General features: G+C 40.5%; 1 protein-coding gene across 1 annotated transcript in view; it reads right to left on the bottom strand.

The window, feature by feature from the left end:
- map3k20a (mitogen-activated protein kinase kinase kinase 20a) overlaps nt 1-16085 on the bottom strand; it is a gene marked incomplete at both ends in the record, with an annotated part of 73971 nt that continues 57886 nt past the window's right edge. The window contains 2 exons of the mRNA XM_084314344.1: nt 1-8; nt 14805-15139. Coding sequence (XP_084170470.1) covers nt 1-8; nt 14805-15139 — 343 coding nt within the window. The remainder of the gene's footprint in view (nt 9-14804; nt 15140-16085) is intronic.

Here is a 16085-nt window from a genome sequence, read left to right as displayed (position 1 = left end):
TCACAGTTCTGGAGAAGTACCATAGGAACTGGGAGTTAACGTACAGAGTAATTAAAGTTGAAAGGGCTGTAATAAATCATAGTAGCGATAGGCAAAAGCAGCGGAGCGGAACGACAGTAAAAAGCAGCTTGCTTTGCTGAAGCAGGAAGAGGTTCAAATCATATATATGATTTTGATCTGTTTTGTTCTTATGGACTGAATATGTAATTTGTATTTTATGGTTGAGAATTGTGATATCTAACTTTTATTCACTGTTTTGTTCGTTGTGATGTTTTCTTGTGAGTACTTCAATGTTTGTGGTTTTATATTTTTATTTTACTTATTTTTTGTGTGTGTTTGTATTTTTTATGTTTGGACCCCAGGAAGAGTAGTCTCACTTTGGTGTAGAGACTAATGGGGATCCACAATAAAACAAAACAAAACCCCCCCCTGCTGAAAGTGTCCCCCCCCCCCCAATGCTGAAACCAAACCTACACCCCTGGATAGAGGTAAGACTGGTGATTTTTGTTCTACTAGGATATTTCCATTTAATATATTAGAAACTCAGCAGTAATTAGGCACTTCACTCCTAAAGAACGTTCTTCTACTAGAAGAAGAAGAAGAAGAAGAAGAAGAAGAAGAAGAAGAAGAAGACTAAGAAGAAGTTTTTATTTGTCATGCACATTAGCAGACACACGCGAGATGGTCGACACACAGGAACACACACACACACACATGCATTGAGTCGCCGATGAAATGTCTCTCTGCACTTGACCCATCCCATCGCCCCCCCCCCCCTTGTGGGGCTGTGGCGTGGGTCCGCGCCTGGGGACCAATCCAAGTGCTCCTGTCCGTCTTCGTCAGGGACGCGACAGCGTTGGCGATCTGTTGTGCATGTTTTTCCATTGGGTTTATCTTATCGGGGGGGGGGGGACCCTTGCGAGTACGGGGGGGACGGGGGACATGCAAATACTAATACAAATAGATGTGTCTCTATACAAATTGGTCAAATGTTAAAACTTTGCGTATGACTGTGTGTGTGACTAGTGTACAATAGTGTCAATAATGTCCCTAGTGACTAGTGCACAATAATGTCCCTAGTGACTAGTGTACAATAGTGTCAATAGTGTCAATAGTGACTAGTGTACAATAGTGTCCCTAGTGACTAGTGCACAATAATGTCCCTAGTGACTAGTGTACAATAGTGTCAATAATGTCCCTAGTGACTAGTGTACAATAATGTCCCTAGTGACTAGTGTACAATAGTGTCAATAGTGTCCCTAGTGACTAGTGTACAATAGTGTCAATAGTGACTAGTGTACAATAGTGTCAATAGTGTCCCTAGTGACTAGTGTACAATAATGCCCCTAGTGACTAGTGTACAATAGTGTCAATAATGTCCCTAGTGACTAGTGTACAATAGTGTCAATAATGTCCCTAGTGACTAGTGTACAATAGTGTCAATAATGTCCCTAGTGACTAGTGTACAATAATGTCCCTAGTGACTAGTGTACAATAGTGTCAATAGTGACTAGTGTACAATAGTGTCAATAGTGTCCCTAGTGACTAGTGTACAATAGTGTCAATAATGTCCCTAGTGACTAGTGTACAATAGTGTCAATAATGTCCCTAGTGACTAGTGTACAATAGTGTCAATAATGTCCCTAGTGCGGGCGGCTACGTGGTGCAGTGGGCAAGGCGCTCACCATGAATACTGGAGACGCTGGGTTCGCCTGTTCGAGCCCAGCGCTCCACATTGCTTTTAGTTTAGCTGGTCGTCCGCACTAATACACATTGGCAGTATTAGGGGGTGGGAAACTGATGGGTGGGGATCGGGCGTTGTGGACAGCGACTCCTACAGGTCGGTTGGTGCGCCTGCGCAGTAGAATCAGGAAGCGATGGGGGCGGCGCCCCTCCAAAGCGCAGACCCCTGACGCTGAAAGATCGAGCCGCGCAGGTGGAAAGATGCGACTGCTGTTACCTCGAGTATCGGAGGGGACTCGTGCTATGTATGACTTAGTCCACATTGCAGCCGGCTTGTGGGAGGCAAGAAACAGCGTTCGAGAATAGTGTCTCTAGTGACTTGTGTACAATAGTGTCTCTAGTGACTAGTGTACAATAGTGTCTCTAGTGACTAGTGTACAATAATGTCCCTTGTGACTAGTGTACAATAGTGTCTCTAGTGACTAGTGTACAATAGTGTCTCTAGTGACTAGTGTACAATAGTGTCTCTAGTGACTAGTGTACAATAGTGTCTCTAGTGACTTGTGTACAATAGTGTCTCTAGTGACTAGTGTACAATAGTATCTCTAGTGACTAGTGTACAATAGTGTCCCTAGTGACTAGTGTACAATAGTGTCTCTAGTGACTAGTGTACAATAGTGTCTCTAGTGACTAGTGTACAATAATGTCTCTAGTGACTAGTGTACAATAATGTCTCTAGTGACTAGTGTACAATAGTGTCTCTAGTGACTAGTGTACAATAATGTCTCTAGTGACTAGTGTACAATAATGTCTCTAGTGACTAGTGCACAATAGTGTCCCTAGTGACTAGTGTACAATAGTGTTTCTAGTGACTAGTGTACAATAATGTCCCTAGTGACTAGTGTACAATAGTGTCTCTAGTGACTAGTTAAGCATTACATCACACGCAGGAGTGGTTTGTGACCAATAAACCATGCCTAGGGGTGGTTGTTAGGCCCGAGGCGCAGCCGAGGGTCGTTAGACCCCCCTAGGCATGGTTTATTGGTCACAAATCACGACTGCACGTGGTGTAAAGCTTTTATACAACTGCCAGATTCATCCAACCTTATTTCTATACAATAAACACACATTAATCGAAGATTTATTGAAAAAACCATCCGCCAGAAAAAGTAGTTCCCACAACTCCATGTGGAAGCAGCTTGAAGTGCATCCAACCAAACTAACACATCCAACTGTGTATTATTGGAATGATTGAGAGAAGTTGCCTCATGTGGAAGCAGCTTGAAGTGCATCCAACCAACTAACACATCCAACTGTGTATTATTGGAATGATTGATTGAAAATTTTATTACCAGATGCAGAATGGGTACAATACAGTACGGCTCAATACACACAATTGTTAAGGGAATGCATAGGAAAAAAACGTTTTCTTCGCCCTATTTTTTTATTTATTTCTTTTAGCCTAAACTTAACCAGTTGGAAACCAGGGGTACAGTAATAAAAGTAGCAATCAACCAATCAATCAATTCAATAGACCATGCTCACTTAAAACAGCGCTGCTTCTCTCTCAGTCTGACTCCCCCGCTGTTGCAGACAGGAGTGTGTGTGTGTGTGTGTGCGTGTGTGTGTGTGTGTGTGTGTGTCACAGTGTGCGTGTGCGTGTGTGTGTGTATGTGTGTGTGTGTGTGTGTGTGTGTGTGTGTGTGTATGTGTGTGTGTGTGTTTGTGGGTACGCCAGCGTCGGACAGTGAGAGAGAACGCTGCAGTCAGTAGCAAGAAGGAAGTAGAAATTTAAATCAATCAATTAATCTATCAATCAAACCGCGATTTTTCTTTTGTTCTAGATTGCCTCAAGACCCATCAATTACATCATCCAACATTGTTTAAAGGGCTAACACATTCCCCTTGACAGAATCGCTTCATATTTAGTCGTTTAGTCGCCATTAACATATCCATTTGTAAATATTATTGGCCACCTTCTTGTGATCCGGCGGAGTGATGTGATGTGGGTCGGTTGTGGGCGGGTCCTGGGCCAGCAGCGTGGATTGTTGCCAATAAAGACGTGTAAAATGACTGTTTCAGCCAATCAGAATCGAGAAATTTGCATGCCGTTGTATAATGTACAATAATGTCTATAGTGACTAGTGTACAATAGTGTCTCTAGTGACTAGTGTACAATAGTGTCTCTAGTGACTAGTGTACAATAGTGTCTCTAGTGACTAGTGTACAATAATGTCTATAGTGACTAGTGTACAATAGTGTCTCTAGTGACTAGTGTACAATAATGTCCCTAGTGACTAGTGTACAATAGTGTCCCTAGTGACTAGTGTACAATAGTGTCTCTAGTGACTAGTGTACAATAATGTATATAGTGACTAGTGTACAATAGTGTCTCTAGTGACTAGTGTACAATAATGTCCCTAGTGACTAGTGTACAATAGTGTATCTAGTGACTAGTGTACAATAATGTCCCTAGTGACTAGTGTACAATAATGTCTCTAGTGACTAGTGTACAATAGTGTCTCTAGTGACTAGTGTATAATACTGTCCCTAGTGACTAGTGTACAATAGTGTCTCTAGTGACTAGTGTACAATAGTGTCTATAGTGACTAGTGTACAATAGTGTCTCTAGTGACTAGTGTACAATAGTGTCTCTAGTGACTAGTGTACAATAATGTCCCTAGTGACTAGTGTACAATAATGTCTCTAGTGACTAGTGTACAATAGTGTCTCTAGTGACTAGTGTACAATAGTGTCCCTAGTGACTAGTGTACAATAATGTCCCTAGTGACTTGTGTACAATAGTGTTCCTAGTGACTAGTGTACAATAGTGTCCCTAGTGACTAGTGTACAATAGTGTCCCTAGTGACTTGTGTACAATAGTGTCTCTAGTGACTAGTGTACAATAGTGTCTCTAGTGACTAGTGTACAATAATGTCTCTAGTGACTAGTGTACAATAGTGTCTCTAGTGACTAGTGTACAATAGTGTCCCTAGTGACTAGTGTACAATAATGTCCCTAGTGACTAGTGTACAATAATGTCCCTAGTGACTAGTGTACAATAATGTCTCTAGTGACTAGTGTACAATAATGTCCCTAGTGAGTAGTGTACAATAGTGTCCCTAGTGACTAGTGTACAATAGTGTCCCTAGTGACTAGTGTACAATAATGTCTCTAGTGACTAGTGTACAATAGTGTCCCTAGTGACTAGTGTACAATAATGTCTCTAGTGACTAGTGTACAATAGTGTCCCTAGTGACTAGTGTACAATAATGTCTCTAGTGACTAGTGTACAATAGTGTCCCTAGTGACTAGTGTACAATAATGTCTCTAGTGACTAGTGTACAATAGTGTCTCTAGTGACTAGTGTACAATAGTGTCCCTAGTGACTAGTGTACAATAGTGTCCCTAGTGACTAGTGTACAATAGTGTCCCTAGTGACTAGTGTACAATAATGTCTCTAGTGACTAGTGTACAATAGTGTCCCTAGTGACTAGTGTACAATAATGTCTCTAATGACTAGTGTACAATAGTGTCCCTAGTGACTAGTGTACAATAATGTCTCTAGTGACTAGTGTACAATAGTGTTCCTAGTGACTAGTGTACAATAATGTCTCTAGTGACTAGTGTACAATAGTGTCCCTAGTGACTAGTGTACAATAGTGTCCCTAGTGACTAGTGTACAATAGTGTCCCTAGTGACTAGTGTACAATAGTGTCCCTAGTGACTAGTGTACAATAATGTCCCTAGTGACTAGTGTACAATAGTGTCCCTAATGACTAGTGTACAATAGTGTCCCTAGTGACTAGTGTACAATAATGTCCCTAGTGACTAGTGTACAATAATGTCTCTAGTGACTAGTGTACAATAGTGTATCTAGTGACTAGTGTACAATAGTGTCCCTAGTGACTAGTGTACAATAGTGTCTCTAGTGACTAATATACAATAGTGTCCCTAGTGACTAGTGTACAATAATGTCTCTAGTGACTAGTGTACAATAGTGTCTCTAGTGACTAGTGTACAATATTGTCCCTAGTGACTAGTGTACAATAATGTCCCTAGTGACTTGTGTACAATAGTGTCCCTAGTGACTAGTGTACAATAGTGTCCCTAGTGACTAGTGTACAATAGTGTCTCTAGTGACTTGTGTACAATAGTGTCTCTAGTGACTAGTGTACAATAGTGTCTCTAGTGACTAGTGTACAATAGTGTCTCTAGTGACTAGTGTACAATAATGTCCCTAGTGACTAGTGTACAATAGTGTCTCTAGTGACTAGTGTACAATAGTGTCTCTAGTGACTAGTGTACGATAGTGTCTCTAGTGACTAGTGTACAATAGTGTCTCTAGTGACTTGTGTACAATAGTGTCTCTAGTGACTAGTGTACAATAGTGTCTCTACTGACTAGTGTACAATAGTGTCCCTAGTGACTAGTGTACAATAGTGTCTCTAGTGACTAGTGTACAATAGTGTCTCTAGTGACTAGTGTACAATAATGTCTCTAGTGACTAGTGTACAATAATGTCTCTAGTGACTAGTGTACAATAATGTCTCTAGTGACTAGTGTACAATAGTGTCTCTAGTGACTAGTGTACAATAATGTCTCTAGTGACTAGTGTACAATAGTGTCTCTAGTGACTAGTGTACAATAGTGTCTCTAGTGACTAGTGTACAATAATGTCCCTAGTGACTAGTGTACAATAGTGTCTCTAGTGACTAGTGTACAATAATGTCTCTAGTGACTAGTGTACAATAGTGTCTCTAGTGACTAGTGTACAATAGTGTCCCTAGTGACTAGTGTACAATAATGTCCCTAGTGACTAGTGTACAATAATGTCCCTAGTGACTAGTGTACAATAATGTCCCTAGTGACTTGTGTACAATAGTGTCCCTAGTGACTAGTGTACAATAGTGTCCCTAGTGACAAGTGTACAATAGTGTCTCTAGTGACTTGTGTACAATAGTGTCTCTAGTGACTAGTGTACAATAGTGTCTCTAGTGACTAGTGTACAATAGTGTCTCTAGTGACTAGTGTACAATAATGTCCCTAGTGACTAGTGTACAATAGTGTCTCTAGTGACTAGTGTACAATAGTGTCTCTAGTGACTAGTGTACGATAGTGTCTCTAGTGACTAGTGTACAATAGTGTCTCTAGTGACTAGTGTACAATAATGTCCCTAGTGACTAGTGTACAATAGTGTCTCTAGTGACTAGTGTACAATAGTGTCTCTAGTGACTAGTGTACGATAGTGTCTCTAGTGACTAGTGTACAATAGTGTCTCTAGTGACTTGTGTACAATAGTGTCTCTAGTGACTAGTGTACAATAGTGTCTCTACTGACTAGTGTACAATAGTGTCCCTAGTGACTAGTGTACAATAGTGTCTCTAGTGACTAGTGTACAATAGTGTCTCTAGTGACTAGTGTACAATAATGTCTCTAGTGACTAGTGTACAATAATGTCTCTAGTGACTAGTGTACAATAATGTCTCTAGTGACTAGTGTACAATAGTGTCTCTAGTGACTAGTGTACAATAATGTCTCTAGTGACTAGTGTACAATAGTGTCTCTAGTGACTAGTGTACAATAGTGTCTCTAGTGACTAGTGTACAATAATGTCCCTAGTGACTAGTGTACAATAGTGTCTCTAGTGACTAGTGTACAATAATGTCTCTAGTGACTAGTGTACAATAGTGTCTCTAGTGACTAGTGTACAATAGTGTCCCTAGTGACTAGTGTACAATAATGTCCCTAGTGACTAGTGTACAATAATGTCTCTAGTGACTAGTGTACAATAATGTCCCTAGTGACTAGTGTACAATAGTGTCCCTAGTGACTAGTGTACAATAGTGTCTCTAGTGACTAGTGTACAATAATGTCTCTAGTGACTAGTGTACAATAGTGTCCCTAGTGACTAGTGTACAATAATGTCTCTAGTGACTAGTGTACAATGTCTCTAGTGACTAGTGTACAATAGTGTCTCTAGTGACTAGTGTAAAATAGTGTCTCTAGTGACTAGTGTACAATAGTGTCTCTAGTGACTAGTGTACAATAGTGTCTCTAGTGACTAGTGTACAATAGTGTCTCTAGTGACTAGTGTACAATAGTGTCTCTAGTGACTAGTGTACAATAGTGTCTCTAGTGACTAGTGTACAATAGTGTCTCTAGTGACTAGTGTACAATAATGTCTCTAGTGACTAGTGTACAATAGTGTCTCTAGTGACTAGTGTACAATAGTGTCTCTAGTGACTAGTGTACAATAGTGTCTCTAGTGACTAGTGTACAATAGTGTCTCTAGTGACTAGTGTACACTAGTGTCTCTAGTGACTAGTGTACAATAGTGTCTCTAGTGACTAGTGTACAATAGTGTCTCTAGTGACTAGTGTACAATAGTGTCCCTAGTGACTAGTGTACAATAATGTCTCTAGTGACTATTGTACAATAGTGTCCCTAGTGACTAGTGTACAATAATGTCCCTAGTGACAGTTGTACAATAGTGTCTCTAGTGACTAATATACAATAGTGTCCCTAGTGACTAGTGTACAATAATGTCTCTAGTGACTAGTGTACAATAATGTCTCTAGTGACTAGTGTACAATAGTGTCCCTAGTGACTAGTGTACAATAATGTCTCTAGTGACTAGTGTACAATAGTGTCCCTAGTGACTAGTGTACAATAGTGTCTCTAGTGACTAGTGTACAATAGTGTCTCTAGTGACTAGTGTACAACAGTGTCCCTAGTGACTAGTGTACAATAATGTCTCTAGTGACTGTTGTACAATAGTGTCCCTAGTGACTAGTGTACAATAATGTCCCTAGTGACAGTTGTACAATAGTGTCTCTAGTGACTAATATACAATAGTGTCCCTAGTGACTAGTGTACAATAATGTCTCTAGTGACTAGTGTACAATATTGTCCCTAGTGACTAGTGTACAATAATGTCCCTAGTGACTTGTGTACAATAGTGTCCCTAGTGACTAGTGTACAATAGTGTCCCTAGTGACTAGTGTACAATAGTGTCTCTAGTGACTAGTGTACAATAATGTCTCTAGTGACTAGTGTACAATGTCTCTAGTGACTAGTGTACAATAGTGTCCCTAGTGACTAGTGTACAATAATGTCTCTAGTGACTAGTGTACAATAGTGTCCCTAGTGACTAGTGTACAATAATGTCTCTAGTGACTAGTGTACAATGTCTCTAGTGACTAGTGTACAATAGTGTCTCTAGTGACTAGTGTAAAATAGTGTCTCTAGTGACTAGTGTACAATAGTGTCTCTAGTAACTAGTGTACAATAGTGTCTCTAGTGACTAGTGTACAATAGTGTCTCTAGTGACTAGTGTACAATAGTGTCTCTAGTGACTAGTGTACAATAGTGTCTCTAGTGACTAGTGTACAATAGTGTCTCTAGTGACTAGTGTACAATAATGTCTCTAGTGACTAGTGTATAATACTGTCCCTAGTGACTAGTGTACAATAGTGTCTCTAGTGACTAGTGTACAATAGTGTCTCTAGTGACTAGTGTACAATAGTGTCCCTAGTGACTAGTGTACAATAATGTCTCTAGTGACTAGTGTACAATAGTGTCCCTAGTGACTAGTGTACAATAATGTCTCTAGTGACTAGTGTACAATGTCTCTAGTGACTAGTGTACAATAGTGTCTCTAGTGACTAGTGTAAAATAGTGTCTCTAGTGACTAGTGTACAATAGTGTCTCTAGTAACTAGTGTACAATAGTGTCTCTAGTGACTAGTGTACAATAGTGTCTCTAGTGACTAGTGTACAATAGTGTCTCTAGTGACTAGTGTACAATAGTGTCTCTAGTGACTAGTGTACAATAGTGTCTCTAGTGACTAGTGTACAATAATGTCTCTAGTGACTAGTGTACAATAGTGTCTCTAGTGACTAGTGTACAATAGTGTCTCTAGTGACTAGTGTACAATAGTGTCTCTAGTGACTAGTGTACAATAGTGTCTCTAGTGACTAGTGTACAATAGTGTCCCTAGTGACTAGTGTACAATAGTGTCTCTAGTGACTAGTGTACAATAGTGTCTCTAGTGACTAGTGTACAATAGTGTCTCTAGTGACTAGTGTACAATAGTGTCTCTAGTGACTAGTGTACAATAGTGTCCCTAGTGACTAGTGTACAATAATGTCTCTAGTGACTAGTGTACAATAGTGTCTCTAGTGACTAGTGTACAATAGTGTCTCTAGTGACTAGTGTACAATAGTGTCTCTAGTGACTTGTGAACAATAGTGTCTCTAGTGACTAGTGACTAGTGTACAATAGTGTCTCTAGTGACTAGTGTACAATAATGTCCCTAGTGACTAGTGTACAATAGTGTCTCTAGTGACTAGTGTACAATAATGTCCCTAGTGACTAGTGTACAATAGTGTCCCTAGTGACTAGTGTACAATAGTGTCTCTAGTGACTAGTGTACAATAGTGTCTCTAGTGACTAGTGTACAATAATGTCCCTAGTGACTAGTGTACAATAGTGTCCCTAGTGACTAGTGTACAATAGTGTCTCTAGTGACTAGTGTACAATAGTGTCTCTAGTGACTAGTGTACAATAATGTCCCTAGTGACTAGTGTACAATAGTGTCTCTAGTGACTAGTGTACAATAGTGTCTCTAGTGACTAGTGTACAATAATGTCCCTAGTGACTAGTGTACAATAATGTCCCTAGTGACTAGTGTACAATAATGTCCCTAGTGACTAGTGTACAATAATGTCCCTAGTGACAGTTGTACAATAGTGTCTCTAGTGACTAATATACAATAGTGTCCCTAGTGACTAGTGTACAATAATGTCTCTAGTGACTAGTGTACAATATTGTCCCTAGTGACTAGTGTACAATAATGTCCCTAGTGACTTGTGTACAATAGTGTCCCTAGTGACTAGTGTACAATAGTGTCCCTAGTGACTAGTGTACAATAGTGTCTCTAGTGACTAGTGTACAATAATGTCTCTAGTGACTAGTGTACAATGTCTCTAGTGACTAGTGTACAATAGTGTCCCTAGTGACTAGTGTACAATAATGTCTCTAGTGACTAGTGTACAATAGTGTCCCTAGTGACTAGTGTACAATAATGTCTCTAGTGACTAGTGTACAATGTCTCTAGTGACTAGTGTACAATAGTGTCTCTAGTGACTAGTGTACAATAGTGTCTCTAGTGACTAGTGTACAATAGTGTCTCTAGTAACTAGTGTACAATAGTGTCTCTAGTGACTAGTGTACAATAGTGTCTCTAGTGACTAGTGTACAATAGTGTCTCTAGTGACTAGTGTACAATAGTGTCTCTAGTGACTAGTGTACAATAGTGTCTCTAGTGACTAGTGTACAATAATGTCTCTAGTGACTAGTGTATAATACTGTCCCTAGTGACTAGTGTACAATAGTGTCTCTAGTGACTAGTGTACAATAGTGTCTCTAGTGACTAGTGTACAATAGTGTCCCTAGTGACTAGTGTACAATAATGTCTCTAGTGACTAGTGTACAATAGTGTCCCTAGTGACTAGTGTACAATAATGTCTCTAGTGACTAGTGTACAATGTCTCTAGTGACTAGTGTACAATAGTGTCTCTAGTGACTAGTGTAAAATAGTGTCTCTAGTGACTAGTGTACAATAGTGTCTCTAGTAACTAGTGTACAATAGTGTCTCTAGTGACTAGTGTACAATAGTGTCTCTAGTGACTAGTGTACAATAGTGTCTCTAGTGACTAGTGTACAATAGTGTCTCTAGTGACTAGTGTACAATAGTGTCTCTAGTGACTAGTGTACAATAATGTCTCTAGTGACTAGTGTATAATACTGTCCCTAGTGACTAGTGTACAATAGTGTCTCTAGTGACTAGTGTACAATAGTGTCTCTAGTGACTAGTGTACAATAGTGTCCCTAGTGACTAGTGTACAATAATGTCTCTAGTGACTAGTGTACAATAGTGTCCCTAGTGACTAGTGTACAATAATGTCTCTAGTGACTAGTGTACAATGTCTCTAGTGACTAGTGTACAATAGTGTCTCTAGTGACTAGTGTAAAATAGTGTCTCTAGTGACTAGTGTACAATAGTGTCTCTAGTAACTAGTGTACAATAGTGTCTCTAGTGACTAGTGTACAATAGTGTCTCTAGTGACTAGTGTACAATAGTGTCTCTAGTGACTAGTGTACAATAGTGTCTCTAGTGACTAGTGTACAATAGTGTCTCTAGTGACTAGTGTACAATAATGTCTCTAGTGACTAGTGTACAATAGTGTCTCTAGTGACTAGTGTACAATAGTGTCTCTAGTGACTAGTGTACAATAGTGTCTCTAGTGACTAGTGTACAATAGTGTCTCTAGTGACTAGTGTACAATAGTGTCCCTAGTGACTAGTGTACAATAGTGTCTCTAGTGACTAGTGTACAATAGTGTCTCTAGTGACTAGTGTACAATAGTGTCTCTAGTGACTAGTGTACAATAGTGTCTCTAGTGACTAGTGTACAATAGTGTCCCTAGTGACTAGTGTACAATAATGTCTCTAGTGACTAGTGTACAATAGTGTCTCTAGTGACTAGTGTACAATAGTGTCTCTAGTGACTAGTGTACAATAGTGTCTCTAGTGACTTGTGTACAATAGTGTCTCTAGTGACTAGTGACTAGTGTACAATAGTGTCTCTAGTGACTAGTGTACAATAATGTCCCTAGTGACTAGTGTACAATAGTGTCTCTAGTGACTAGTGTACAATAATGTCCCTAGTGACTAGTGTACAATAGTGTCCCTAGTGACTAGTGTACAATAGTGTCTCTAGTGACTAGTGTAGAATAGTGTCCCTAGTGACTAGTGTACAATAATGTCCCTAGTGACTAGTGTACAATAGTGTCTCTAGTGACTAGTGTACAATAGTGTCTCTAGTGACTAGTGTACAATAATGTCCCTAGTGACTAGTGTACAATAATGTCCCTAGTGACTAGTGTACAATAGTGTCTCTAGTGACTAGTGTACAATAATGTCCCTAGTGACTAGTGTACAATAGTGTCTCTAGTGACTAGTGTACAATAGTGTCTCTAGTGACTAGTGTACAATAGTGTCTCTAGTGACTTGTGTACAATAGTGTCTCTAGTGACTAGTGACTAGTGTACAATAGTGTCTCTAGTGACTAGTGTACAATAATGTCCCTAGTGACTAGTGTACAATAGTGTCTCTAGTGACTAGTGTACAATAATGTCCCTAGTGACTAGTGTACAATAGTGTCCCTAGTGACTAGTGTACAATAGTGTCTCTAGTGACTAGTGTACAATAGTGTCTCTAGTGACTAGTGTACAATAATGTCCCTAGTGACTAGTGTACAATAGTGTCTCTAGTGACTAGTGTACAATAGTGTCTCTAGTGACTAGTGTACAATAGTGTCCCTAGTGACTAGTGTACAATAATGTCTCTAGTGACTAGTGTACAATAGTGTCCCTAGTGACTAGTGTACAATAATGTCTCTAGTGACTAGTGTACAATGTCTCTAGTGACTAGTGTACAATAGTGTCTCTAGTGACTAGTGTAAAATAGTGTCTCTAGTGACTAGTGTACAATAGTGTCTCTAGTAACTAGTGTACAATAGTGTCTCTAGTGACTAGTGTACAATAGTGTCTCTAGTGACTAGTGTACAATAGTGTCTCTAGTGACTAGTGTACAATAGTGTCTCTAGTGACTAGTGTACAATAGTGTCTCTAGTGACTAGTGTACAATAATGTCTCTAGTGACTAGTGTACAATAGTGTCTCTAGTGACTAGTGTACAATAGTGTCTCTAGTGACTAGTGTACAATAGTGTCTCTAGTGACTAGTGTACAATAGTGTCTCTAGTGACTAGTGTACAATAGTGTCCCTAGTGACTAGTGTACAATAGTGTCTCTAGTGACTAGTGTACAATAGTGTCTCTAGTGACTAGTGTACAATAGTGTCTCTAGTGACTAGTGTACAATAGTGTCTCTAGTGACTAGTGTACAATAGTGTCCCTAGTGACTAGTGTACAATAATGTCTCTAGTGACTAGTGTACAATAGTGTCTCTAGTGACTAGTGTACAATAGTGTCTCTAGTGACTAGTGTACAATAGTGTCTCTAGTGACTTGTGTACAATAGTGTCTCTAGTGACTAGTGACTAGTGTACAATAGTGTCTCTAGTGACTAGTGTACAATAATGTCCCTAGTGACTAGTGTACAATAGTGTCTCTAGTGACTAGTGTACAATAATGTCCCTAGTGACTAGTGTACAATAGTGTCCCTAGTGACTAGTGTACAATAGTGTCTCTAGTGACTAGTGTACAATAGTGTCCCTAGTGACTAGTGTACAATAATGTCCCTAGTGACTAGTGTACAATAGTGTCTCTAGTGACTAGTGTACAATAGTGTCTCTAGTGACTAGTGTACAATAATGTCCCTAGTGACTAGTGTACAATAATGTCCCTAGTGACTAGTGTACAATAGTGTCTCTAGTGACTAGTGTACAATAATGTCCCTAGTGACTAGTGTACAATAGTGTCTCTAGTGACTAGTGTACAATAGTGTCTCTAGTGACTAGTGTACAATAGTGTCTCTAGTGACTAGTGTACAATAGTGTCTCTAGTGACTTGTGTACAATAGTGTCTCTAGTGACTAGTGACTAGTGTACAATAGTGTCTCTAGTGACTAGTGTACAATAATGTCCCTAGTGACTAGTGTACAATAGTGTCTCTAGTGACTAGTGTACAATAATGTCCCTAGTGACTAGTGTACAATAGTGTCCCTAGTGACTAGTGTACAATAGTGTCTCTAGTGACTAGTGTACAATAGTGTCTCTAGTGACTAGTGTACAATAATGTCCCTAGTGACTAGTGTACAATAGTGTCTCTAGTGACTAGTGTACAATAGTGTCTCTAGTGACTAGTGTACAATAATGTCCCTAGTGACTAGTGTACAATAATGTCCCTAGTGACTAGTGTACAATAATGTCCCTAGTGACTAGTGTACAATAATGTCCCTAGTGACTAGTGTACAATAATGTACACTAGTACATTAGATGACGCCAAGCAGCTGTTGGACCTGAGCCCCCCCCCCCCCCCCCCCGGGCTCCCGCTCTGACTCTGCCAGACTCAAGAGGTTCTGGAACGACCCCACCCGTCTCCGCCGCTCGTGCCGAAAGCGTCGTCGCCGAAGCAGCTGTGCTCTCCGACGTGGTGCTGGAGGGGCTGCTGCCCTTTGACCCCAGGTGGAGCGACGAGGAGAGCCTGACGGAGAGTCCGCCGCCGCTGGCGGTGGTGGGGGAGGAGCTGCGCGAGGAGGCGGACCAGGGGGAGGCGGAGCCGCCACCGCGGTGGGTTGTGGGGGAGCGCCGAACGGCCGCTGCGTAGGACGGCGCCTGGTCGTCCCCGTACGGCAGCAGGAAGCGGGAGCCGTCGGAGCGGGAGGAGCCGGGGGTGGCGGTGACGACGGGCGCCGGCGGGGGGGGACAACTGGTTCAGCAGCTGCCTCAGGCGCAGGTTGTACATCCATCTGTGATCCACGTCTGAAACGGGAAAAGACATGCGAGATGGTGACGGGGCTGCTGCTCCAATCCAATCCACTTTATTTATAGAGCACATTTAAAAACAACAAAGTTGACCAAAGTGCTGTACAAGTCCCACAACATAAGATAAAAACATTAAAAAAGGCTGTCAAAAGTTAACGTGGTATTAACGCGTTATCGCCCGATTCTATTAACGGCACTATTTCTTTTAACTCACGATTAACTTTAAAAAAAAAATCCTTTTTTTTTAATTTTTTACTAGACTTCACTCAGGTGTATTATTGATGCTCTCATTGATACTATGTTTGTTTCTGAAGTGTGTGTGTGTGTGAGATTGAAGAGAGAGAGAGGGGGATGAGAGAGATGAGGAAGGGGCAAGAGAGAAAGAGAGCTAAAAGAGTGTGTGTGTGAGAGAGAGAGGGGGGGTGTGTGTGTGAGTGAGAGAGGGGGGGTGTGTGTGTGAGAGAGAGAGAGAGGGGGGGTGGGTGTGTGAGAGAGAGAGAGGGGGGGTGTGTGATTACTCAGCCCTTGTGTGGGTGAATGTAACAAGTTCCTAACGTTTTCTTTCCCCTATTATTTCATGCACACTTTATTCATTGTTTTAAATTATAATTTTTTTGTGCATCACTCTGTTTTGAATTTGATGCAAATTTGCAATGCATGAGGGTCATCCTTTTGTGTTAAATGGCTGCATATATGAATTGAAAATGGGGGACCCTGATGGAAACAAGACAAACGTCTTTCTCAGGTCTGCAACCCCTTAACAATTGTGTGTATTGAGCCGTACTGTATTGTACCCATTCTGCAATCTGTTAAATAAAGTTTTCATTCATCCATTCATTCATTCATTCATCCATTCATTCATTCATTCATGCATAAAGCAAGCATTTGTT

This window comes from Notolepis coatsorum, assembly GCF_963971535.1.
Source record: "Notolepis coatsorum genome assembly, chromosome: 5".
In the NCBI taxonomy this organism is placed as follows: Eukaryota; Metazoa; Chordata; class Actinopteri; order Aulopiformes; family Paralepididae; genus Notolepis; species Notolepis coatsorum.
The sequence above is the reverse complement of the archived record's forward strand: the minus strand, read 5'-3'. Positions and strand labels throughout refer to the sequence as shown.